Source organism: Microdochium trichocladiopsis, assembly GCF_020744255.1.
Source record: "Microdochium trichocladiopsis strain MPI-CAGE-CH-0230 chromosome Unknown B0I36scaffold_1, whole genome shotgun sequence".
NCBI lineage: Eukaryota > Fungi > Ascomycota > Sordariomycetes > Xylariales > Microdochiaceae > Microdochium > Microdochium trichocladiopsis.
Window position 1 is genome coordinate 3,167,571 of NW_025763544.1, and position 24,198 is coordinate 3,191,768.

General features: G+C 56.1%; 6 protein-coding genes across 6 annotated transcripts; 1 reads left to right on the forward strand and 5 right to left on the reverse strand.

Annotated features, from left to right (window-relative positions):
• Positions 1-111: 111 nt before the first annotated feature.
• On the reverse strand, positions 112-3,815 carry B0I36DRAFT_234462 (RasGEF domain-containing protein; the record flags this gene model as incomplete). Its single annotated transcript, XM_046149315.1, has 2 exons — positions 112-3,207; positions 3,261-3,815. The coding sequence occupies 2 exons, from the start codon at positions 3,813-3,815 to the stop codon at positions 112-114; spliced, it is 3,651 nt and encodes a 1,216-aa protein (XP_046018626.1).
• A 2,170-nt stretch (positions 3,816-5,985) lies between these two features.
• B0I36DRAFT_379513 (uncharacterized protein) lies at positions 5,986-7,995 on the forward strand. The gene is made up of 2 exons (XM_046160771.1): positions 5,986-6,416; positions 7,789-7,995. Exons 1-2 carry the CDS (start codon positions 6,327-6,329, stop codon positions 7,942-7,944), a joined length of 246 nt encoding a protein of 81 aa, XP_046018627.1. The 5' UTR covers positions 5,986-6,326; the 3' UTR covers positions 7,945-7,995.
• On the reverse strand, positions 7,542-9,928 carry B0I36DRAFT_426986 (uncharacterized protein; the record flags this gene model as incomplete). Its single annotated transcript, XM_046162413.1, has 5 exons — positions 7,542-8,348; positions 8,628-8,849; positions 9,058-9,182; positions 9,281-9,393; positions 9,615-9,928. 5 exons carry the CDS (start codon positions 9,926-9,928, stop codon positions 7,932-7,934), a joined length of 1,191 nt encoding a protein of 396 aa, XP_046018628.1. The 3' UTR covers positions 7,542-7,931.
• Positions 9,929-13,415: 3,487 nt separating this feature from the next.
• B0I36DRAFT_311020 (uncharacterized protein) lies at positions 13,416-14,473 on the reverse strand. Its single transcript, XM_046152321.1, has one exon. It carries the CDS (start codon positions 14,413-14,415, stop codon positions 13,912-13,914), a length of 504 nt encoding a protein of 167 aa, XP_046018629.1. The 5' UTR covers positions 14,416-14,473; the 3' UTR covers positions 13,416-13,911.
• Positions 14,474-18,667, reverse strand: B0I36DRAFT_311022 (uncharacterized protein). The gene has a single exon (XM_046152322.1). It carries the CDS (start codon positions 18,331-18,333, stop codon positions 14,779-14,781), a length of 3,555 nt encoding a protein of 1,184 aa, XP_046018630.1. The 5' UTR covers positions 18,334-18,667; the 3' UTR covers positions 14,474-14,778.
• Positions 18,668-19,186: 519 nt separating this feature from the next.
• B0I36DRAFT_311023 (uncharacterized protein) lies at positions 19,187-23,867 on the reverse strand. The gene has a single exon (XM_046152323.1). The coding sequence runs from the start codon at positions 23,557-23,559 to the stop codon at positions 19,483-19,485; it is 4,077 nt and encodes a 1,358-aa protein (XP_046018631.1). The 5' UTR covers positions 23,560-23,867; the 3' UTR covers positions 19,187-19,482.
• Between the last annotated feature and the right edge of the window lie 331 nt (positions 23,868-24,198).

Genomic DNA, 24,198 nt, shown 5'->3' on the forward strand with positions numbered 1-24,198 from the left:
AAGAACTACGTGGGTATCAGGGAAGATAACGAAGGAATTAGGAAATGGAGTAAGAAAAGAAGGACACGAGGGATGTTGAATTAAACACAGTCGGCGCGGCCACAACGCGGGTTACGAAGTGGTCGTGGCATTGCTGTGTTGGTTCCGAGAGAGCCATCTGGAGCCGAGGAAGTCTGACCGTGGGGCGGCGTTGTTGCCAGTAGATGTGGCGTCCTGTGGGATCCGAGAAGCCGTGTCCCGGGGTTCGAGCAGCAGGCTCTTGCGATAGTATGTCACTTGAACATTGCTCTGGTCTGACTCCTTCAGCCTGTCGACTTGGGCTTGAAGCCAGTCCTGGATGTCGCTCACTTCACTGAGGCGGTACGGAATCTGGAAGCGCTGGAGCTCCCCAATAATGCGCGCCGTGCGCATGTGCTTGTCATAGTTGACCACAGTCAACCCGCGATCGTTTGAGTCGTTCCCGGGCAATTGCTTTGTGGCAGGATTGCCAATGTCGACGAATGTCAGGTCGGTCAGGAACATGCCAAGGAATGGCAGGCAGGGAGGAACATGTCCCTGCAGGCGTGCTCGCAACACCTTGTTGTTGTTCGCTGGTTCGACAATGCCTTGGAGCTTTTTGAGCATCTCACGACGCTTGACGCTGAGCAGATCCCAGGTCTTTCGGAGTCTGATGATGATGGAGCTGTTCAAGCTGCAGATGATGGCCATGAGTCCATCATAGTTGTTCAGTTCAAAACAGTGGTTCGCAATCTTGATCCACTGCTTGATGACAGCTGCGCGCTTCTTTACTTCGGGATGCTGCAAGATGGTCTCGGCCACCAGGTTGGAGAGATCTGTCGAAAAGCCGGACATAGACTTGACGTTGGGGGAGTCGACTCCCCCCTTCTTCATCCACTGCGATCCCAGAAGCTCATCGGGCAGGATGGCACAGAAGATGTTCATTTGCCGGAGCGTAAGCTGGCGGGCAATCTCGAGTGGTTCGAGGTCAAGGATAGACGGCAAGGTGCCGCCTGCCTTCCAATTATTCAAAAGGCCCTGCTGACTCCGTGACACGACCGGGTTTGGCAGGGGTGTGTCTGGGGGCATATATTGGGAGATCGAGCTGCTAGTCTTGCCCATCGACGACACCAAGCGCGGAACCAAAGCACAGTCGGCAGTTGCTACCTTGGTTGCTAGCTCGCTCAGTCGCTTGCCAGCCGCAGGCAGCACAGAGCTCAGCTTGGTCTCCGCGAAGGCTTGAATCGCAGGCAAAGCAATATGGTCTGAATCATATCTCCAGTGTGACTCGAGCCATCCCTTGAGAATATTGTACACCCGAAGGCGTACGGGATTGGCGATGTGAGGTGTCTCAGCCACGCAGTCAAATCTCTCGATCAACGCTTCCGAGAACTTGACTGGAGTGCAAAATAGCCGGAACGTCAAGTAGAATGTTGAGACAAAGGCAGCATCAGGTGTCGACTCATGGGCTGTGAGGCGCTCGACAAGCGCAGGAAGTGATCCAGCAGTGACTTGCCCCTCTTTGTTGAACATGAGCTCGTGCGCAAATGTCTTCTCCATGAGGCGTGTCTCTACGTCGTCCACTTCCTCGCTGGCGCTAGAGCTGGCAGCTGCACTCAGGTTTGACAGAGATGGTTGTGGCTTCGGTGCAAGAGCGATGTCAGGTGTTGTCGCACGGGTCGAAGTCTCCGAGAGGAGGCTTGCCTCGGAGTCACGGCTCAAGTAAGTACTGTTAGTACCAGAACTAGAGGCCGTAAATGTGTCTGATCGGAACGAGCCATGACCCTCAATGTCGCGCGAGTCCTCCAAGGTTGCATTGGGTGCCATGTCTGGTAGAGCAGAAGTGATGAGTCTTGGGAGCGGCGGCAGGCTCTGGCGCGAACTTATTGAATGAGTTGGCATCTCTGCATCAGGCTCACCCACGGGCTCTGTCTGAGGCGCCGGTTCCTCGATAGGAGATTCAACATTGACAACCTCATCAGTGGCGCCAGAGGGCGAGACAGGGATATCGGGCAGAGGCTTCTCAGCTGCATGTACTACTGAACGGGACATGGTCGAGACAGAGTCGCTCATCGATTCGCACGTCCGGGACTCAGCCACGCTTGCATGCCCAGCCGTGCTTGGCCGGCTCTTACTCTCATAGAGAGTGTCCAATTCCTCGAGGTCAACTTCAAGGATGCTCTGATAGTCGACGGCTTCCAAGATCACCTCGAAGTCGCCAACTCGTTCAATGGCCCATTTAGTTTTCGCCACGCATTCGCCTGCGGCTTTGACGCAGTTGGTGGCGGCACTGAGAAGGTGCGAGTTGTCCTGAGCGACAATGATGTCCTCGCTTTCTGGCCCGCTGTCCTGAAGAATCATCTGCGCAGAATACACCAGATCTCGAATGCGATCCAACATCGAGCCGCAAGCTTGGTCGAGCGAATCCGCAACCAGGGGGTTATGCTCGATGACTGCGTTGACTACCACGACTAGCTGCACACCGGAGATGGCGGACTGCTTGATAGCCATTGCAAGCTCGGGCCGGGACTGTGATTGCAGATGCAACCGGCCAATGAATGAACCCAGGTAGGACAGGAACGTGTCGTGGTTCGCGTTGAGTCTTTCCGAGATCAGGTTCTGAGGCTGGGTAGAGCTCGACAGGCCCGCTAATGACACTCTGTGGGATATGGTCGCCGACACACGGCTGCCAGGTCTGTGTTGTGAGTGTGCCGTACTACGCCCGGCATTTGCAAGCGATCGCACAGACGATAACCGCCTGTGTCCCAAGGCCGTCTGAGATTGTTCGCGAGAGCTACTCTCATCGCGGCCCGAAGTCTGAGCATCACGCTGGTTATTGTCCTCAATTTGAGCCTTGTGAGAATCCGAGAAAGCCACGGCATCTGCGGGCGGTGTCGGGGGCACAGCTGATTCCTCCAATACGGTTGCCATTACTGTGACCGCGGCTGTAGCTCGAGAGCGACGATCGTCTTCCAACAGGTCGAGAAACCATACGCCCTTGAGAACGATTTTGAATGCTCGCAAAATCATCTCATCTATCATGTCGTTGACGTGATCGTCCCCTGGTAGCGACTCGGTTAATATCTCTTGCAGCGCCTTGGCAATTTTGACGAGCGATGACAGCTCAGACAAAAGGGACTTCCGGCCACGGCGAAGGATTTCGCTCCTTTGAATGATCGGCGATTCGCGCGTCAGGGAATGGGTCCGCTCCTGCAATCGAGATTAGAGCGCGTTCTACAGAAGCTGGACGATACTACTCTTACCAAAAGGCATCGCACACCCGCGATTATTCCCTTCATGAATTCTTGGTTGCCGAAAATGTCTTGGTCGTTTGTTGCCGTGCTTCGAAGCAAGTCCCAGAAATTGAGGAGAGCATTCAGAAGGTTCCGGATTTCTTCGGGGTTGTACGACTCGCAGTAATTCGTGGGAAGCCATCCACGAGCACCGTTTAGCAGCAAAGTCCCATCTGCCCAGCCATTGGTGTGAATAGAGTGTACCAAGACAACATCGCCTTCGTTCAGCGGTAATGTGACTGTCGAGTCGCTCATGGCGCCAGTTGGGTTGAAAGGGTAAAATGCTCGTAGGAAGTTGTGGAACACGGGTTGTATTGGCTGGATCTGCTGCACAAGAGCTTCTTGCGAAGTATTTGGCGTTGTTGGCGGTGTAGTACGAGGTTGTGTCGCAGAATATGGCAACCCCGTAGAGTCGTTGTGCTGGTCGGCATTCTCGCCAGTGTAGTCTCCATGGCTTTGAAGCTTCTGGATGGCGAGTGGCGCCACCTGGAGGCTTGCGCGCAAATTCTGATGGTCCAGCATCATGCTTGGTGGTTCAAGGCTGTCGTCGCCAGACCATGAGCCAGAGGATTCGATTTGATGCGGGTAGCAGCCTGGTTCAATACGTCTTATCTGGTGGTGATTCGTCCATGGAATACGGTAGCAGCTGCTATGGTGAATTAGGCGACGGACGAGGGGCAACTGCGTCGAGAACTGATTGCAAGTATCCCTTCTCGAGCTGCGCAGGGTGTAGATAGAGTCGTTGCTGGACAATCGTTTGTGTGGGAAGTAGACTAGCTGGGCGATCGGCGTTAGTGGGTTGGGAGATTCGAAAAAGGAGGAGGCAATGGCGTTGTTGTTGTTGTTGTTGTTGTTGTTGTCTTGTTGTTATTGTTGCTGCCGTGTCTGGAGAGATGAGACACAAGGCTTGAATATCAGAGGCGAGGACTGGAATGAAGGGAGCCCAAAGGTGGCATCACACTGGTGGTTTGGAGCTTGGGAGGAGGTAAATGGAATGCCAGAGGTGACTAGCCAGGTGCGCGTGTCGGCCACTAGTACTGGGTGTTGCAGACAGGCACCTGCAGAGTCTGCAGGGAATGCCCTGCAATGATCCCAACCACAGCCGTTGCGGGTTGACACCGGAGCAGCAGTGATCCAGCTTGCGTTATGTCCAGGGTTGGGCCGCCTCGAGAAGGATGTGTGTGACAGGTGGAGTGGAGTCATGACAGTTGCAGTGTCGCATACCTTGTAAGGGCGAAGCCTCCTGGTGCAGCTGAGCAGGGACCTTACTTGCACAGTCCTGTGCTCAAAGTCGCCAATCGCATGTGGACGGAAGAAGCCTCCTTCAACGTGGCCAACTACCAGTGGTGAGGTCGACTGTGGAAAAATGCCAGGCAGGCCGTGAGAGCAGACGCCGAGAGAGCCAAAGATGACCTTCAAGAACGAGATAGGGGAGGAGGGGCCAGGAGTGCCGGGCGGGCAAAGTAGTAATGTTATTTTGGAAATAAGGGTTCTTACAGCCACGAACGAACCTCGCCCAGGACCCAGCCGTGGGGGACGACCAGTTGAGCTAAGGTCCTAGTCTCGAGCCGCCTGGGGCTAGCGGTGCTCGGGAGATGGCGTCTGCAGAAGATGAATGACGATGGGGCCCGAGGCTAGGCCGTCATCTGGATTAAGCTGGCGGCTCGCAGGATTGCACGCACGGCAGACGCCGCCAATCGTCACCACGGCGAGTCTCGAGACGGTCCTGTCGCGATGTGACTGGCCGGGCTTGCTGCTGTTGCTAGCTAGTAGAGCTGCGGAGGATATCTCGTCAGAATGGCCTGCGCCGAAAGCGGTACGCACCAAGGACAACTCTGAGCCTAAAGCCAACCAAGCTGTGACACAGGTCTCGAGTCACACGCGGGCAGGCAGGCAGGCAGGCAGGAAGGCAGGGCGTGGTTAGGCCTGGGGCAGGCGCAAGAAGACGACAGAAGACGGCGCAGAAGCCAGGCGAAGAGGTGGGCGGCGAGGGCCAGCCGGAAGCGGGCCATGCGAAGACGGGCGGATGCAGTGGCCACGAGCAGGGAGGGGGGGTATGATGGAACGCTGACTGATCCCTCAGCGCTCACGATGATAGCCCGTGGTGGTCGTCGACTGTCCATGCCCCTGGCCAGGTGGGTAGGCCGGTCTGGAGTGGCTGCTGCGGACGACGCAGCGCATCACTCCAACCACGACCCCAGTCGTTTGCAAATCGGGGAGGCATGGGCTCCCGACCGGGCAGGCAGGGAGCCCGGCCGCACCCATGCAGTCCCTGCCCGGCACCTCCGCGTCCTCCTCCCTCTCGTGTGCGTGTGCGTGTGCGTGTGCTGCTCCTGCGTCGTCCGCCTGCCTGGCTTGTGACAGGCACCAACAACAACCACCACTGCGCAGCAGCAGCCAGCCAGCCTCCAGCTCCAGTCCAGGGCTCCTGCCGTCACACGCAATCACATCAATCACACCGTGCTCTTTTCTGCGCCGTGATCGTGCCCCATGGCACAGCTCCGCCGCTCCAGAGTCCTCGCTAGTACCATCTCCTGCGGCCCGCCCTAAAGGCACGGCACCAGCTCTGCGATTCAAGTTGTCGCGCATAACTGCTCGGCGATGCGCGTCCTTCAGTGCTCAGTTCTCGACCAACAACCGCTAGCTCGCAGTGTGCACAATCCGGCCACAACCAGACAGTCGTTGCTCACGTACATGTCATTGTGCCAAAAGAAACCGTGGACGTGGACGTTGGCCGAGCCAGGGTCAAACAGTGTTTCCGGCCGTTGTCAAGCACTGACATGAGCGAACCCCTCAACAGGCCCCCTTCACTCCCCTTCTTTGAGACGTTGCACGATAAGGAGCTCCAGAACTGATTCTGCTCCCTCGGTCAATGAAGCTCTCGCGTGTCTCCCATCTCTGAAAGCAGATCGACTGGGCAGCTGCTACACTCTAACGCGCGACCGCTCGTTGCCAGTCAGCTTATTCACGTTGCACGTCACATCCGGGCAGGTCGACATACTGCGTACGGAGTACTACCAGTCTCGCGGACCTGTAATGATGTATCCGTCGGGCACCATGCACTTGATCCACATATCGTTCCCGGGGTCCGTTCTTGGGCTTGCAAACCCGCTCATCGCGGCTCGCGTACGTCAAGAGAGATGATCTCTGTGGATTCAGAGCAAAAGACCACGGGCAAATACCCTCCGCTAGGGCATACTCCGTGGGCCAGGATCTACGACAGGGCACCCTACCCCAATTCTGACTCGATGATCATCTGGCTCTAAGATGCGATGGCTTGTCGCAGGCTTGAACCACTTCTACGCGGCTTCTGTACAAGTCCCGGGCGCCAGCACAACGTATGACAGCCAACAAGTGGCACGATGCTGACCACCTATGTATGGCCCGATTGAGAAGGCCGGAGCAAGAGAGACTTATTAGCACGAATCCCGCAACCCTGTTGGCCGGGATCAAACAACCAAATGATCAATAGATTATTCGCCGCAGCTTTCGACGCCAGGATTGGTCACCCCTTGACAGCCGAGGCTGTTGCCGATACGATTGCCCTTGCCTGGGCCATCACAGCGCCGTGCCCATGGATTGAGGGAGTGTTTGATTATGATCTGCCATTCCTCTGCCACAACGAGACATTTCTAGCACGAGGAATTCATCGTCGTACATGGATCACCGAGTACCCAAGCATGTACCCCTCCGCATCGGGCTATTTTGTGAGGTAGAGACCACAGAGCCTGCGGGCTAGGTGCTTGTTCGGGGGGAAGCACTGCTCCCTACGATGCAATTGTGCCTGCGTCATTAAGTCACACCTCGCGGCAACAGCAATGGCATACCCAAATCGAGCATGGTCAGTGAACGAGCCAAGCCGCCTCTTCTGCTGCGCTGCACTTGGTTCACAGCCCAGTGGTGCAGCAGTGCTCATTGAGTTTTGGCAAGCAGGGCAGACACGTTGATCGCAGGAACAGTACAGGCTTCTCCACCGCCATGCATGGCAGCATGCAGGTACATACATGCACCTTTCAGCTCCTCTTGAAATAGTAAAGTCGCACGAACCTATGTCCAAAAGAGAGAACCTTCGACGGCTGCAGCATGAGACTAAAGGACACAATGAACGCCAATGCTCCTCGCAAACAATCGGCAAACACGGAAGACTAATGACTACGGATGCTGCCAGTGGCGCCAATGCGGGCAGTGCATCTACTGTGCAGCACACCGGTGCAACTGAGGCGCCAATGTACATGATGTGCGCAGCCGGGACGACGCCGCGCATCTCCGTATGCTCGCCGATTCTTTTTCTAGCTGATTGTTTGCTGGGCTTGCCTCGGGGCGTGTGCAACACCATCGCGAAGTGCTGAAGCGACGACCAGCTGACCTCGATAACACTACCCGAATGAACACAAGAGCCCGAAGACGTTTGTGTCCATGCACGGCCCTACTCACACCGTGTTGGAACCACATTCCTTTGTTGGGCAGATGACGTGGAAAACCCACTTCTCTGGTGCAGCTTGTCGCAGTATGGAGTACGGTCATCGACCAGACTCTTGGGTCGGACACACAGGCTGTGAACAAGGGCCTCACTTCAGCATTACTGCGCAATAACATGTTGCGTTACAAAAACACGACGGTCGATGATGCCTACCGCTTCTCTTATGTCTTTTGAGCGCCAAATGGCAAGCATTCAGATTGCTCTTGCAATACTGCCACAATTCGAGCCACGACTAAACAAGAAACCCACCACCGCAAAGCGGTTTGGGCGTTGGCAGTCCTCATGAGTACTCGGCTATTTATCCAAGGTCCCTCACCCAGCCAACGAAGGTCAAGCAAGCAGAGCACCGACGCAGCCTTGGGCATACTGTGACCAGTGTTACCGCTACATAGTTGCTCTTCCATTCGGAAACGGGTGCCGCTTGAGCCAACTTCCGAAATCAGTGACCCTTGCCTGACCGAGCCTACGCAGGCCCAGCTGCTCCATTGCTTGGGATCCCGCGTCTCATGAGCTTCAAGCACGATACCTTCGGCAAAGGATCTTTCGTGTACCGACAACGGAGGCATGCCTGTGTTAGCCTAAAGATGCGATACTGCACAGTGGACAAAAACAATGTCGATCACGACCCTATGCCATATGCAGTAGCAGACGGCGCGTTTGATTTACGACAGGGGCCCTTTGGGTCTGGACAAAGCAGTGGGGATAGGACGGCTTCGGTCCCATTGGCTCCCAGGCCAAAAGGCACGTCGCTGGACACATAGCGGCCGTGCGCACTATATCACTACTTGCCGCAAACCAACCCGTTGGGCCATCCAGGCCATTCGGCAAAGCTGTCCGTGCTCACGGGGAAGCTTTACCGTTGCCCGTAGCCCGTTCCCGCCATGCACGTAGTGGCTAGCTTCGGCCAGTGCAGCGTGTACCTTGCGTTTGGACCAACCAGAACCACGCGAGAGCCCCTGGTTGATGGCAAACGCACGAGCCTTGCAGGGTTTTTCTCTCTTTCTGTCTTGAGCATTGGTGATTGCTTTTGCAACTCGGTTCAGCGAAGGCACGGGATCGCTAGCTTGCACCTCGGCAAGCTGTCCATTTTAGGTAGCTCTGGTGACCACTCTTGCAGCCTCTGCACCGCCGATCTGTAGCCTTGCTGCTTGATCACCACCGGGATTACATGCAAGGTTCTATTCAGAACAAGCCGATGCAGCAACACGCACACTCGTCACTGTGGGTTTGGTGGCCATTCAGCTCTTCCGTCGGGAGCCGCAGCTGCGCTGCCCACGCCATGTCCACCAGGACTGAAAGTAATGATTGAGTAGGGCATCGACGAACGGCAGTAGCCGCAGGCACTAGAGCATATGGAGAAGGCAACAGCCCACGGAGACCGCCTCCATCTGAGAAGTGGCGCTTCATTGTCCCTATTGTCCGTATTGGCTGCATTGTTTCGACTGTCCTTGATGGAAACCAGACCCACGCCAAGCACCGACCACGAGCAGATACCTGGCCATGGATTTACCTTCGGCCAAAGCCTTGACAGGGCGATCCGGTGTTTTCGCGCCTGAAGCGCTTAGAGAAGCGGTAATCTTGTTCTGCACTGTTCTTGCCTCGGCCGTGCGGCACAGCCAAAGGCTTGGAGCCAGGAATAGAGTTCGCGGCCGCGCGGGAGCCAGTGCACTATGAGGCTAGACTACGGGATGCCGTGCACCGGAGGCAAGTCCGCGCAGGTGTGCCTCCTGTGCCACGGCATGATGGTCATGTTAGTGCAGAAACCAGCAGAACAGAAAAAGTCAATCTGACTCGCGGCGAGGGCCTGGCTCGCTGGGGAGTCGAAAGGGTCCAGAGCTGCCTACCCACCCAGCCGCTGAAGCGGGAGGCCCGTCAGCATGCGCAGCTTTCCCAGTCGGGTCGCAGAAGTCTTTGCTCTGCTGTACGCATGCAATGGGCTGCTTAAGTTTGCGAAAGACCATTCTTTGTGTTTCCACTCTGTCAGGCCGGGACACAAAGGATCACATGACGAGCACCAACTGCGTCTCGGAGGCTGTTCGACGTTCGACAAACCCGCTGGTATGGTCACCGTGTGGGCGTATGTCGACAAATGGGTCCGGCAAGGGGTCAGCCAACAGGTATGCGCTGTGGAAGTGCACAATGGTGGCTGCGCAGCCATCTGAACAAGCCCTCGAGGCGTGGGGGCTTGCCATCAAACATGTCTGAACCCCTGGCGACACGTTGGTGACTCTTGATGCCAGCTTCGGAAATGCTGGGGACGTCCAGGGGCTGGACAGAGCCGGCCGAAGCGACAGCAAACTCACCGTACGTCACAGCAACAGGCCTCCATGAAGCCCCTCACTATAAGGAACATCTTTCTTTACCTTGCGGGAAGTCTGGCATGCACAATACCTGATACCCTGCTGAGACACACACTGCATGCATGCAGGTCTGCAGCAGCACAAAGGAGACGCATGGGGCATGCAGCCTGACGGCACGGGAAACATGGTGGTATCCCTGCTCGAAGCACGGCTTTGGCTCCGTGGGCCAAGACTCGAGCACATTATCGGGCCAGCGAGATTGCTTTGAACCGAGGCTCACAGTGAGCAGAATCCGCCCATGTGGAAAATTAGCCTGCGGCGCAGTGGCTGATGAAACTCAATCAGTAAAGAAGAGCACAAAAGGCCGCCGCAGCAGTGACATGTCTGGTGTTCTTTTTTTGGTCTTGTTTCTGAAACGACACGAGTGAAGCCAGATCGCGCGTGGCACACCGCCTCATATGTCAGGCGAAAGCAAATCTTCACAGACCCAGATACACTCCACATGTGCATTGACACGGCCAAACTCTACAGTCTTCCACGAGGGCACGTTTCCCTGCTGCGGGGGTATCCACTGTGTCGAAAAAAAGAAAAAAAGAACACATACGATGTGCTTTTTTGATGCGAGGACACAGTAAGCATGTAAATCGTCCTCGGTGGGCTGAAACTGCATTGGGCACTGAAGCTTGTCCAATGACTGACCACTGTTTCTTCTCCCCGTTTCCGCTTTTGGATTAACATTCAGCCTTGCATGAACGAGTTGCGCTAGCGCCAGGAACGCGTAGAACAGCTACGCCTTCTTTTAGCTTGCGAGCGCCATGGCAGATGGACGAGCTGCGAGGCTCTTTGTGGGCGGGCTTGTACCTCGCCTACTGCTTAGTACTGAAGTCTATTGCCTTCAAGTTCGCCTCCAACAAGGCCAGACCACCACTGTCAGGGAGGAGGCAATGGATGATGGGCTGAGAGGAGGGCTTGCACGGTGGCTTGAAAGTGCTGCCTACTGCAAGCCCAGGCGAGATGCAAAGACGATCAGTCTCCCAGCGCCAGTCTCATGCATGATACTGATCGGGCAATTCTTTGATAGGAAAACAATGGTCGAGAAGCGGAACGCCGCAACGGCTAGCGTATCCGGCTGTCCGAAGTTGCCGACGCGTGTCGGGGAAATGACCGGTCATTATGATAATGCCATTGTCTAGACCCAATTCCGGTTCTTGGGGCTGAGCATTCAAGAACCACGGCTCGTCCTGCTCGAAAAGAGAGAAAGGCCTGGAACCATCAAGACGTGATTTCCACACACAGAGAGGAAGGCGTGGTGGAGTCCAGCCATTCAGATCAGTCATTTGGGGTGTTGGCAACGATGAATTTCTTGAGACCGGGTGGAGCATGTCCCGTTGGGGTTTGACGATCACTTGCAAACTCTCTGCATCCCCTCCCCTCTGGGTGCGTCATTCATTACGAGACGTACAAGTGAAGTCGGTTGGTCCCCAATTGGGGCCGTGTTTCCGAGGATCGTTTTCGTCTCACCAAACCTTCTCACAGCATAAACTTCTGGACCGGTTTTGCGGGGAAAGTTGTGCCCCTGGGTTGACGAATGTTTTGTCAACGCTGACCAATCTGCGACGACAAGCACGCGGAATGCTTATTGCTTATTGCTAGGAGTAGAAGCTGGCTTTGCGGAGTTTGCCTGCCCGTCTCCAGATATCAAGCGGAATCTTCCGTCTTGTGGGCATTAACCATATTATGTGGCAGGTATCGATATCACCACCAATATCACATCATCATATCCATCCAGGCAAAACCCGAATCCCCCACACACACATATGGGTCGGCCCTACGGTAGCACAACCCCACGGCATGAAACCGGCACCAAACGACATCCGGAGCTTTCATCGCGGCCTGCCTCGTGCGCGAGCGGGCGCACGTACATATCTGCGCGGGCTATATGTCGGTTGTCCTTGACGGAGGGCCCATCTTTGCCATGGCGCAATCACGGCATATGGGCGCGCCTATATACCTCTCTCTATATCCACCTGAACGATGGATGGATGATGGGCCACTTTGGTGGGATGACGATCATGTAGGCAGGGCAATAAGCATGCTGATCGGCACCCAATCTCTGCTGCTTCGCCTGGCAGGCATGCGAGCTGGAAGGATTTCCGCTTGTTATCGAGACGCATAAATCTCACCGCAGGCACGGCTGGCCTGTATGTACCCACGGCGGCGCTCGTATGGGCCAGCCCAGCGTAAGTGTATGTACAGGGAGGAACAACGGGCCCGGCAGCGTGCCGGTAGCGTGCATAAACGGATGCTTGGCCTTTCTTGGCTGGGCCCCTCGCCAGTCTCACCGTTTTCCCCTCTCTTTCTCTCTCTCTCTCTACCCAGACCACCTGACAGAAGGTTAATTATCGACTTTGTACCCGGTCATAAAAGGGCTTGTTGCGCATGGATGATGCGGGCCATTTATGCATTTCCGCGCGCCGATCCTTCCTGCCCATACAGCGCCATCCGTTTCACCAGCGGGCGGCGATGCAATTGCGACGCTAGCTGAAGCGCAGAAAAGAGAGGGGGCAATCAATGTGTTTGGTTTTCACCAACCATCACATGGTTCTTTTGTTCACACGCGTAAACACCCCCATGCTGTATGCTGTAACCCCCCGAATCGATTTTCCTGTTGAACTTTGCCAACAAAAAGTACACGCAAGATGGACTATCGACCCCAATTGATTGTCGAGCCAGGCCACATTACATCCATACACTTGGTTAGGGCATCGATTCTCTTCCCCCCTTGCTCACTAGGGGCCAATCTGGCACGCGGCACGCCCAGGCAGGCGGCACAGGGCTGCTGCTGCCGTGCTGCTGCCGTGCTGTCATGTCATGCCAAGTGCCGTATCTCCAGGGGGGGTGGCCGGCAAGAAGAGGAGGAGCCTCATTGACACGACACGTGTTGCTATGCTAATAACTATCCCCGTCGTCCCCGAAATGGTCGTCGACTCGCCGGGCCTCGCCTCGCCTGGTCAACGGTCTCCATGTTCCGGGATGGGGGACAGGGCAAGGGACCAAAGAAAAGAAGGATGATGATGCGCATCGTGATATTACTTGCATTATATTGGTTTCGAGGCCCCATCCGCATCCGCCGCCGCCGCCGCCGGTGTGACCGCAAAAATAAAAAGACGAGGCGAGAGATGCGCATTATGCATGTCTCATCACCCCGCGACGACAGGAGAGGAGGACGCACGCACATACGCACACGCACACGCACACGCACATGCACATGCACGGCGCGCGCGCCCGCCCTGCCTGGCGTGGCCCGGGTTGGCTGGGGAAGAAGAACCGCCCGAGCGAGGATATTCCCTGCTCCTGAGGACCATTCGCACAGACAATAAACCGCCCACCAGCGCGAAAAGGACCCTGGATTTGCTGACTCTTGACTCTCTGACTCTCTCTGCCTGGCCCCTCAAAAAAGCCGTTGGAAACGATTAAAAGCACGGACCCGGCCGTCCACGTGCGCGCGCCCGACCCCGTGAGCATGAAAAAATATGTACGATAATGACACCAGGCAAAAAAGAGCCGAAAGAGGGCCCCCCCTTCCCCCATCGATACTCCAGAAAAAATCAAACCTTAACATCTATCGTCCTTGAAGTGTGAAACGAGCGTCCGTGCTATCTTTTTTGGTCGGGCATCTTGACTCGCTCAGTCGGACGATGCCCCTTCACCGACGGGTGGTCGTCGTGCAAGGATGAAGGGGGGAGGCCTGGAATTGGGCCCCATCAGCAGCACTGTTCTTTCGTTTTCGGGTTTCTGTGTTCGGAAAAGACCCTGCTGCTTTTGTGCTACACGGGCACCATTATGAAAAAAAAACAAATCCACACACCTGGCGTACAACAACCCCGAACCAAAAACCACATGGGAGGACAAGGGAGTCACGGAAAAGAGAGAGAGAACAAGGCTCGACCCTGTCCTGTGGCCGGAGTTTGCCGCAAAACTGACAAGTGACAGGTGTTCGAACTATCGAGGACCACAAGAGCCTCGCACCCCCCCCCTTCCCCTGCTGCCCGGGACTATACGAGCATGGATGATGACCCCAAAGTATGTTGTTATCTTCCCGGTGGATCGCTGGGCTGCTGTGGGTTCTCCGAGGTGGCGCGTCGGGCTGGTAGCTGGGGGGTTGGTGGTGCCGGTCGCACGAGGCTTGCGACATGTTCAGCAAGCATTCAGGGACCCATGAAATGAGCTGAGCTGTCACGGAGAGCAATAATGGCGATGGGTGTTGCCCGCCTCGGTGAGCCGGCATCTTTTGCTGCTCTGGATGAAGAAAGCGGTTCTGTGCTCTGACGAAGTGAATCGCCATGTCCAGGTATGCTTGCCTGATAATGACAGCTGAGATCAGAGTGACAGCTTCGTACTGTAGATTCATTCAAAAGAAGAAAACAAGAAGCTAGCCGTGAAATATATCATTATGATTATGTACCCAAGTGCTCCTACGCCATTGCTTGCTTTCCAAGAGACTGTTTCGACATGAAGGAAAAAGCCATCCAAAAATATCTACCCTCCTTCGCGGCTTTGCTGGAACCCGGGCCTGCTAGAATTCATGTGAACTGGGCACTCGGACCAAACAGGCCCGTCATGTCCTGTTCACGACAGACAAATACCAGCACCGTCCTCTCAATGAAAATCCCCTGACTGATTCCCAGTCACCAAGGCCCGGCACACATCATATCCTGCCGCCGGGAATAATCTCCCGTCCAAGGAGTTCCATCTCGCCAGACTCTGCAGTGCGCCTACGTTCAATGACCCATCGCGTCTCACCACTGTCCTCTTCTTTGGTGTAGGAGATGCTGTCGGCGCTGTTTCTATGTCTGTGGCCCATCGCCGGGCGGTGTTGCGAGGCCTTCCGCGCCGGCGGCGGAGGCGGCGGGGGCATCATCATGCTCCCCGCCCCAGACGAGACATAGACGGAGCTCGAGTTGGAAACGCTCGCAGTCGTCTGCGCCTCGTCCGTCTCGTCGTCCTCGAAAACTGGAGGGCAAGCCGAGGACGGCTGAGCTGGAGAGGCGAACGACCCTGTGCCAACAGAGGGAGAGATGGCAGTATTGTTGGTGTTTGGAATCAGCAATGGCGGCATCGTGAGGTTGTTTGGAACAATGGGCGCTGCCAGTGTGATGGTCGGGCTTCCTGCGCCGCTGTCAGGCGCAGCAGAGTCCTGGCTCCACACAGAAAAGGCCGAGTTCTTTCGCCCTGCCGGAGACGTCATGTTCAGGAATGACGACGAAGGCTCAGGACTCCATGGGCTGCTCGCCCCGTTCCGATCGTTAGGAGATCCTTCACGTGAGCTGAGCGATACTTGTGAACCCCCCCAGGCCTTGGACCGCAATTTCAGCAAGGCTGATATTGACATGTCATCATCGTCGGCCATCATCGCGAGCTGTGCCAGACCCGGGCTCTGGATCGGTGCACTTCCAATCCCCGGAGGTATGCCCAAGCTCATGATCGAGTTACGATTCGAGTACTCGGATCGCTCGGTGATGGGCGTCAGATTTGGCTCCCTCAGGACTGCGTGGCCCGACATTGTGCGATCTAGCCCACCACTTGGACCAAAGAAGCCACCATGGGAGTACTGGTACAGATTCTGCTCAGTCAAGGACTTGGACGACTTCTGCTGTTGTATCAAGTGCTGCTGCTGCGCCGGCGCGGCATAAAAGCCAAACTCTTGGCCGTACCAGCCGTCAGAGTCGTTTGCAAGTGCACTCGCGTTAGCTTCGGCTATGATAGCGTCGTCGTCGAGCTCATAATCGTCCAGGTCTGCGTACGCATCGTCATCTGCTTCGTAGTCCTCAATCGAGTTGAGGATGTTGTCCTCAGTCGAATACACAGACGACGCAGCCGCTGATGGTTGTCTCATGAGATCAACGGGTGAGGGGGGCGAGTCTCGATCAAATTTGCCTGACGCTGCTGCTTGACAGGCTGCTGCTGCTAGCGCCGCTTGGTATGCGGCCATTTGTTGCTTCTCTTCTGCAGATGCTTCAGGTCGTTGTTGAAGTTGCCCGGCCATCACGGGATCCTTCTCGACATCCTTCTCGGCAAGCTCTGCAACAGGAACGACTTCTCGCGGCTCAACACTGACCGACGTGTGAGCGGTAGACTGCGAAGCGCCAGAGACGGCAGAGAGCCTCGAAGCTATCCCCGAATCCAGCTTGTTGGCATCGGCAGCGCCGCTGTTGCGTTGCGCCAGTGCGTTAGCGAACATGCCAGGGATTGGCCTGCCATATTGGTCGGTGTCGTCGAGATCAAAGAGAGACTCATCGAAAGCGTTGCCGTCACCCTCACCCGAAAAGTCATCGCTCTTGAAATAGAGTTCGTCGTCGGGGTCCAGGTGCCGCGTTGGTGCTGGGTCTGCGTCCTCATGAGGTTTTTCACAGAGGTCGATATCCTCAAATTGGGATTTGTCAACCGACGATGAGCCGTGAATGCCCAGACCCATCTGCTGCGAGTGGCGCAACGGCATGGGGACGAGGTCTTCCTCCACACTGTCTACTTTTGAATCGACTTCCGTCACAACCTTGGGCGGATATGTAGGCGTAGACCCGGCGGAGGCATATCCAATCACATTGCCACCATCGTCTCGCGGTGTCAGTAGCGGCCCGCTGCCGAGGGGGCTGGCGACCAGTGAGTTAGGGTCAGACCTCTGGAATACGAAGCCGCCAAAATTATTCTGATCGTTGTCTGGATCTTGCTCGTCCTGGTCGAAGCCCATGTCATCTTCCTCGTAGCCAACGTCGTCCATACCCCCAAAGCCGTCGTCTTCCTCGTAGTCAGCATTGACGCCCGGTATCCTTTCCTCTAGACCATCGTCGTAGTCCATGTTGTCGTAGTCAAAAGCATCCTCATCAAAGTCGTCGAATCGTGAATCTCGGAAGCCTCCGCCGTGCGCATCATCCCCAGCATCTTGCTTGTCCTGCTGCTTCTGACGATGGCGTTCTTCCAAGAGCTTCTCCTCATTCGCTGACCCTATCATGTCGAAACTGAACCTGGAGGATGTGCTCTTCATGTGCTTTGGTATCGCGCTGAATGAGTGCCCTGACGCGTTGCGCGACAGCGGGCTTATCGTCGGAGGAACAGAACCCCTCTTGCGCCTTGAACTCATGCCTGGCCCTTTGGCGCGCATAGGGGCGCCGCCAACATCCTCTGTTTCGTCGGTCTTGAGCTGTCGTCTGAGGGCTGGATGCAGCTCACTAATCTTTTCCGGTGAGGGCTTCTCATCGTCAATCAGCTCTGGTAGAGGTGCCACCTCGACAGCTGGTGAGGTCGTGGAGGGGATAGGAGACTGCATATCCGCGGGAGATGTCAAGGTACTGATTCCCAGCGCGTCTGTGCTTGAGGCAGCCTCCGGTGACAAAGCATCGGTGCTCGGCTGGGCTCTCCTTGGCCGAGGGGCGCTGAAATCATGGACTCGGGTGCCACGAATCCGTGGATCGTAGACGGGTTCTTGCTTCCGGAGCTGTATGGACAGGTCTGGGGCATTCTGGCTCGTCTTCCGCCGCAGGAGCAGGGTCGACACTGGATTCTTCAGAAATGGAAGACCTTTCTTTCCCCGGGGCGGTTCTTGAGGAGCATATCCTTGTGAGGGGAGGACTTGGGGTTCGCTGGCCATCCGCGCGCCTGGCGGGCGTTTGCCGGTGGCCCCCGGCTTGTACATGTCGGTCGGGCTTATAAAGGATGAAGCAGCCTTGACCGGCTGAAACGGAGGGGCCGGGGGACGACTCGAGAAGCCAGAAGGACTGAGAGCACTCCCGGGACCGACATCTGGGGACTTCTGCGCAGCCCTCATCGAGGCCTCTTGCTCCAGCCGCAAGTTGCGCAGGGCCAAGCCTCCGATGAAGCCAGATGTTTCATTGTTCGGTGAGACGGGACTCGGCCTCGGTTCGTCGCGCTGCCTGATGCTGAGGTCTGCGAAGTCCATACCGAAGCCTGAAGCGTCCGACACTACGCGGGTAATTGGTGGGAGAATCGGCGCCTGCTGGGCTGGCGCATGGGAAGGCTTGGGCGGCTGCGGCGGTGGTTGCTGTGGGTGCGGAGGAACGGCCTGACTGTGCGGCCCGAACGGCACAGACTGTGAGGACCGCGGGCGGACGTCCGGGCTTGGGATGGCATCGTCAGGCACGAGCTGGGCAGGCTGGAGATCGCCCCATGGATTATGGGTGTTGTCGGGCGGGATAGGCGACGCAGGATTCGAGCGGTCCCGCTTGTGGAAGCGGAGATGGGAGAGCATCGCGAATACGGTGATCTATATGGAGAGCCTCGGCCCTTACAGAGTGCGCTCTGGCATGGCGTGCGCCAAGTCGGAAAAGTCAAGCGCAATTCGAGTCATGGCCCGCCGGCCTGCGCGCCGTGCCGTGAGAAGAGAGGCTGCTGTATGACTCGACTCGACGCGTGGCCGTCTCGTGCGTGGATGCGGGATGATGCTCGACGTAGTCCAGAGGTGCGGGGGTGGTCCGAAGCGCTCGTTTGAGTAGCCGTGGTTCTCTACGGGTACGTAGTCGTGCTCTGCGTCGATGAATATTGTAGGGTGCTGCGTGGATTGGCGCGTCTCTGCAGAATAAACTTGAGAGTGGTAAAGACCAAATGTCGAGGCGGGCAAGGGCCATGCGTCAAAAGGTGTTAATTAGCCTCTGGTTTATTACAAGGCGATGCAAGGTATTCCATGGTTGCGACGGCCTGCTGCTCCCCAAAGAGGGGCCAGCAGGGGACCAGACGCCGAAAGCACCTAGAACAGCAACACGAATGGGGCTATGACAAAGGATCAGCGCTTGCAACGTGGGCCGTTGAAGGCGACAGACAGAACAGAACGCTCGAGGCTTTTCCCCGCGGCCCCCTCCAGACCTCTGGACGACTGAAATTCCGATGCATTACAGTTCAGAAGGCACGCGTAGGCAGCATGTGCATTTGCATCCGTCAAGGACGAGCCAAAGCCCTGTAGGATAAATAAAGCGGCAGCCGGGCGGCGCGGCCCTGGGTGTCATGTCATTCCTGCTTACGAGTGTCTTGGCACTTCACTCATTTCATCATTCTGTCCTACTTTAATTACCTTTGAATGTTGATTGAGGCGTTCGTGCTAGCGACGCCACAATTTCTCTATCCGTAAATACACTGGTATGCTGTCAGGGCCTATCAAGGGGAGAAGTACATCACAAGCGTAAGGTCTGGGTCACTGCTGCAGGCCACGTCCCTAATGAGCACTACAAAATAATGACATGATGCTCAATTGCCACCTGCCTGTATTCATACGACAAACGCTGTGAGTCCGACATGCTCTAATTACGCCACAATAGCCTGACTCTGGGTATCATCCATATAGAAAGAAGCCAGACAAACAAAAACCATCAATCATGCGGTAAGGACTCGTCATTGCAGAATGGGCTCAACTGCCCCGTGGACGCCCTCTGCCTCTTCCTCTGCCCCTGCCAACCCCTCGCCCACGTCCTCGTCCTCGCCCACGGCCCCGTGTTGCAACGTATGTTGCCTTATCACTACCCCTACTGACCGAAGCACTATCCGATCCGTCTTCAGCATCCGACAAGTCCAAGCGGACGACTGTAGGACCGGCTCTGCGCCGCGGTGTTGGCTCTGCCGCGATGGAAGAAGCACTTGATGAGGAGTTGCCCTCCTCGTCAGACAAATATGCGACAGGTTGAGCCACAATGACGTTTGCGTCCCTCTCTGCAGAGACCGAAACCAACTTTTCAGAGGAACTCTTGGTGGGGATCTCTGTTGGCTCGGGTGTTGAGGCCCTTGGCGAGTCGACCTGGTTCGCTGTAGATGGACTCTGAGTAGTGGCCGGCATCGACTTACGACCCCGGATCTTGATCTTCTTGCCTTTGAGGGCCATTCTTTCCGCCATGGAGAGGAACTGCATATCCCGCGCTTCTACCGCAAGTGGTGCCACTGGCTCAGACTTCCTTCCCGGTGGTCGGCCACGTCTGCGAGGTGGCGGAGGCGTAACCACGTGAAGCTCATCCTCCGAGTTATCATCGACTACAGGCGGCACGGGCTTTGCCTTTGGAGGGCGCCCTCTCCGTCTGCCCGTAGATGTTGCGGGCGGTGTCTTCGGTCGTCTGAAGTCAGAATCCGAGTCGCCATTTTCCCCGGAACGGCCACCCGCAACAGCTTGCCACTCGGCCTCGGCATCGGTATCATCTTCGTCATGCATTGAAACATCTCCACCGCCCGCCTGCGCACGTTCAAGTCGCATGCGCTTCCGGGTTTCCGGGGATGGGCGGGTCGCAACCGGCCCTGGTGTTGCAGATTGCACAGCGTCGCTCTCGGTTGGCACACCACGTCTCGGCCCAGGCGGCCGACCGCGCTTCCGGGTGACAGGTTGATCTGCCGCAATGGCAGGGATCTCACCGTTTGGAGCAGGCGCTGAGCCCAACCCAAGCACCGCATCAGCTGCCAGGTCCACTGCTTCAGCTGACACGTCAATGGCCGTGGCGGGTGGCTTTGGTGCGCGAGTATATGGTCTGTTGGGCACGATGTCGTCAGGGTCGTCCACAGGCTCTTCAGGATCGAGGTAAGAAGCTCGCGGCTTTGCGTGACGCAAAGTAGGCTTGAGAGGATCTATGGGCAGGGGCTGTTTGGGCTGTTTGAGCTGTGCCGGCTCTGCTGGCTGTACCGGCTGAACCAGCTGTGTGCCTTCAGCAGATGTAGTTGTGATGAGAGATTGGGCTGCAGCCGGGTTTGTGACCGGCGCTGGGGTCCCATCACTCTGGGGAGTCATTGTCGCATCGCCCAAAGCGTCCATCAGGGCAGGGTCCAGGTTGGCGAGCTGGCTTACATTGCCGCTCTCTGGCTTCTTTCTGTGGTAACTCCTCTTCGGCGCGCGGAAGTCTGGGTCGTCTTCTTGATTGAGTCGGGCCCGACGTTTTGCCAACCGAAGAGTTTTCTTGATGTACTCGGACATCTGCGAGTCGTTGTTCGCAGGGTCAAGGTTTGGGACCTGGGATGCGTCGAAAGCGTCGAAGAGGATCCGGTTCTCACTATCATCTTGGTCATAAAAGCCCATTCCCATCATGCGCCCATTGGTCATGATTGAGGGGTCGGGATAATTAGACGGGTCGGGATAGCTAGACGCGTCGGGATCTGCACCAGTCTGATCCCACGGCGCCGACATATCGGCCACTGGAACCATACCCTCAGGTGCTCCCATGCCGTTGTTGTGGGCGATAGTGGACTGGTCATGCCGCGATAATTCATGCTCGGCTCCATCATCTGATTCATCGCCAGCGCCGGTAGCGATGCCGTCGGGTCCAGCGACCTCCCGACCTGCGGCTTCCAATTCCATCAGATCCTTAGACTTTGCGGCATCGGCCTTCTCCTTCAGACGTTGCATACGCTTTGTGTCCTTGCTGCGGTTCTCTTCCCCATTGGCCTTGAGCCAATTCAGATTGTGAAGGCGGAAGTCCACAACAGCTTCTACACTGCGATCATCCGCGACCGGGCGTGTGTCATGGCCCAGAAGTGTGTTCTTGGGGATGTACGGCTGCGTGTTGCCACTACGCCTGCAAGCACCGCAATTGCAATAGCCCAGACACTTGGGACACTGCCAGTACTCCGCTTCCATGGCAGTCTGGGGCATAATGTCGAACGCTCGCCACAAAACTCCATAACAGTATGCCTCAGAACAGGTGGTGCAGTATTGGAGCTTCCAAGTGTTGTCTTTGTGGATGCAGGTATGACACTTGTAGACCTCTCCTTTCTTGGCCTTTCGTTTGTATTTTCGCTTCTTGACCCGGCCATCATCATCGACCTCGGGCTCGGGCTCCGACTCAGGTGCCTGCTGCTCAACAGGCTTGGAAATGTCATTCCAGGGTCGTATTTTGAGCTGCTCCTGGCAAATCTGGGCCACGGTCTTTTTGTAGGTTAGTCCCTTCGCAACCTCAAGAGGCGGAGGTGAGTTATTGATGTCAATAAACCCCTCTTGCTGAATGATCATGGCACGCCACAATTCGTGCTTCTCCACAAGGTCGGACCAGTTCCATTGCTCGCACCATTGCAAACCCGAGATGCAGATGCAAGACCGCCCCATCGCGTAGCACTCCATACAGATGTCGTAGGTGTCCTCGTCGCCATTGATCAGCTGGCGAACACAGTGCTTGCAGGTGAGAAACTTGTTGAAGATGTTCGACCGGCAGTAAGAGCAAGTAATGTTGGAATCGTATGGTATATGTTCTACGTTTGCCTGTTTTTGCCCGAACATTTCGCTGACGAGAACATCGGTGAATAGGCGGAATAACCGTTTGAAGTCGGCAAGCATTCGCTTGGATCGTGCGTTGGTTTGGAGCAAATCCTGACCCAGGCCCAGCCATTCATTTTCGGTGCTTTCATCGAATGTCTGGAGCTCGTTGTAGTACTTCTCCAATGTAAAGTAAATGATGGCCTTGTTCTTGTACTGTTCGTCGCGGCACACGAGTCTCGCTTTCGGCAGAGCCTCCTGCAAGGCAAGACCAAGCGTGTCGACCGTTGTGCGGTTCCAGGCTACTTTCATGGTACGTGTGCCTCTGTTCCATACCTGATGTGGTGCCAAAGGGGGAATGAGGATGAAATCGCCCGCTTTTTGCTCCACAACATGTACGGGAAAGTTGGCCTTCTTCCAGGCGTTGACTTGGGCAAAATGTTTCTCGATCTCAATATCATGCCCAAGCATTGACAAGAAGTACTCCCGGACGACTTCGCGGTCTTTCGTCTCGGTCATGAACCAGATCGAGCTTCCAGGCTTTTCGCCGTCCTGGTCGCCTGAGGCTTCTACCATGATATTCTGTCCAAGACTGGCACACATCTCCCTGTGGGCGGGGGTATATGTACCCTCGTGTCCTATATAACACATGAGATTTTGCGCTCGCATCTCTTCAGGTAGGCTGCTCATGAGGTCTCCCGCCACTGCTATTGTTCTTTCCGGGGCGCCGAAAATGTCGCTGTCATTATTCTGATGAGTGGAAGGCATGTCGCTGATGTTGTCGTTCATGTAAAACACATTTGGCGGGATAATCTTCTTGAGGTGATCGTGCCATTCAGGCGGGCAGTCGATGTCTTTGAGGTAGAGTCTCTGTCGTCGCTCGCCACGGAAGTTGGTAGGAGTCCATTGGTTCGTGAGCTTCGTCATGGCGCGCAGATAGTGGCCGGTGGTCATCGGGATGTCGGATTGCGCGTTGATGTCTCTGACATTTTCTTGTTTCTTGTCATACGTGCTCTCCAGCCACCGAGCACTGAACAAGTTGCTGGGGAGCACTTTGTCCCATCCCTCAATCACAAGGGGTCGACCGCCCTCTATGACGTGAAGCTGCACAAGCTTCTCGAACCCTGCCGACCCCAGGCGACGGATCTTTACAAGTGGTATGCGAAGTACCCAGTCGAAGTTCGGCGCGCGGTCGACTAGATCCTGGAGGTCGAGATCTGGCGGGATGGGGTCGAACTTCGCCTGCGGATGCATGGCACTCGGCATTTTGACGGCGGTGCCTCAAGGGCTGGACGACCACGAATCCACCAGGCATGGACGGGTATCGAGTTTGGTAAGGGGTCTTTTGGATAGACAAGATGATGCCCTCACACGGCATTTACGTGCCCTTCATCGCCAGAAGTCGCCTTAGGTCGAAGCCTAGTCGCAAACAGCACAGGATCTGTCTCGTGGGTGCCAGATGGAGGAGGACGACTCGAATCAGACCGCAGCGTATCCCGGGAGTGGGTGCGACGAGTTTCGGGGTGGGCGCAGGGCAGATTTGTGGTTCGTCGAGGCTGATGTGCTAAAGATCTCGTAGTTGCACCTCTGTTTGCACCGCGAAGACGCGACGCCCTCTTTCCATCTCCAATTCCGCGGGGGCGCATCTCCAAGAGTGGAGACTTAAGCGTGGACTAGCAGATGTGGAGGCCCACACAGACCAATCATATCCTGCACCAGAGCACGGAGTGGGACCTGAAGCACCTCGCTCCGCCCAAAATTATCGTGACAGCTTCAAAGACGACATGCCAGCATTTTCTTAAAAGAACTGGAGCCTCACGTCTCACTTGGACTATCACTTCCCACGTGCAACTTCCCAGTCTGGAAATCTCACGCGACTGTGCGCTTGAGTACGCAAGCCCAAGC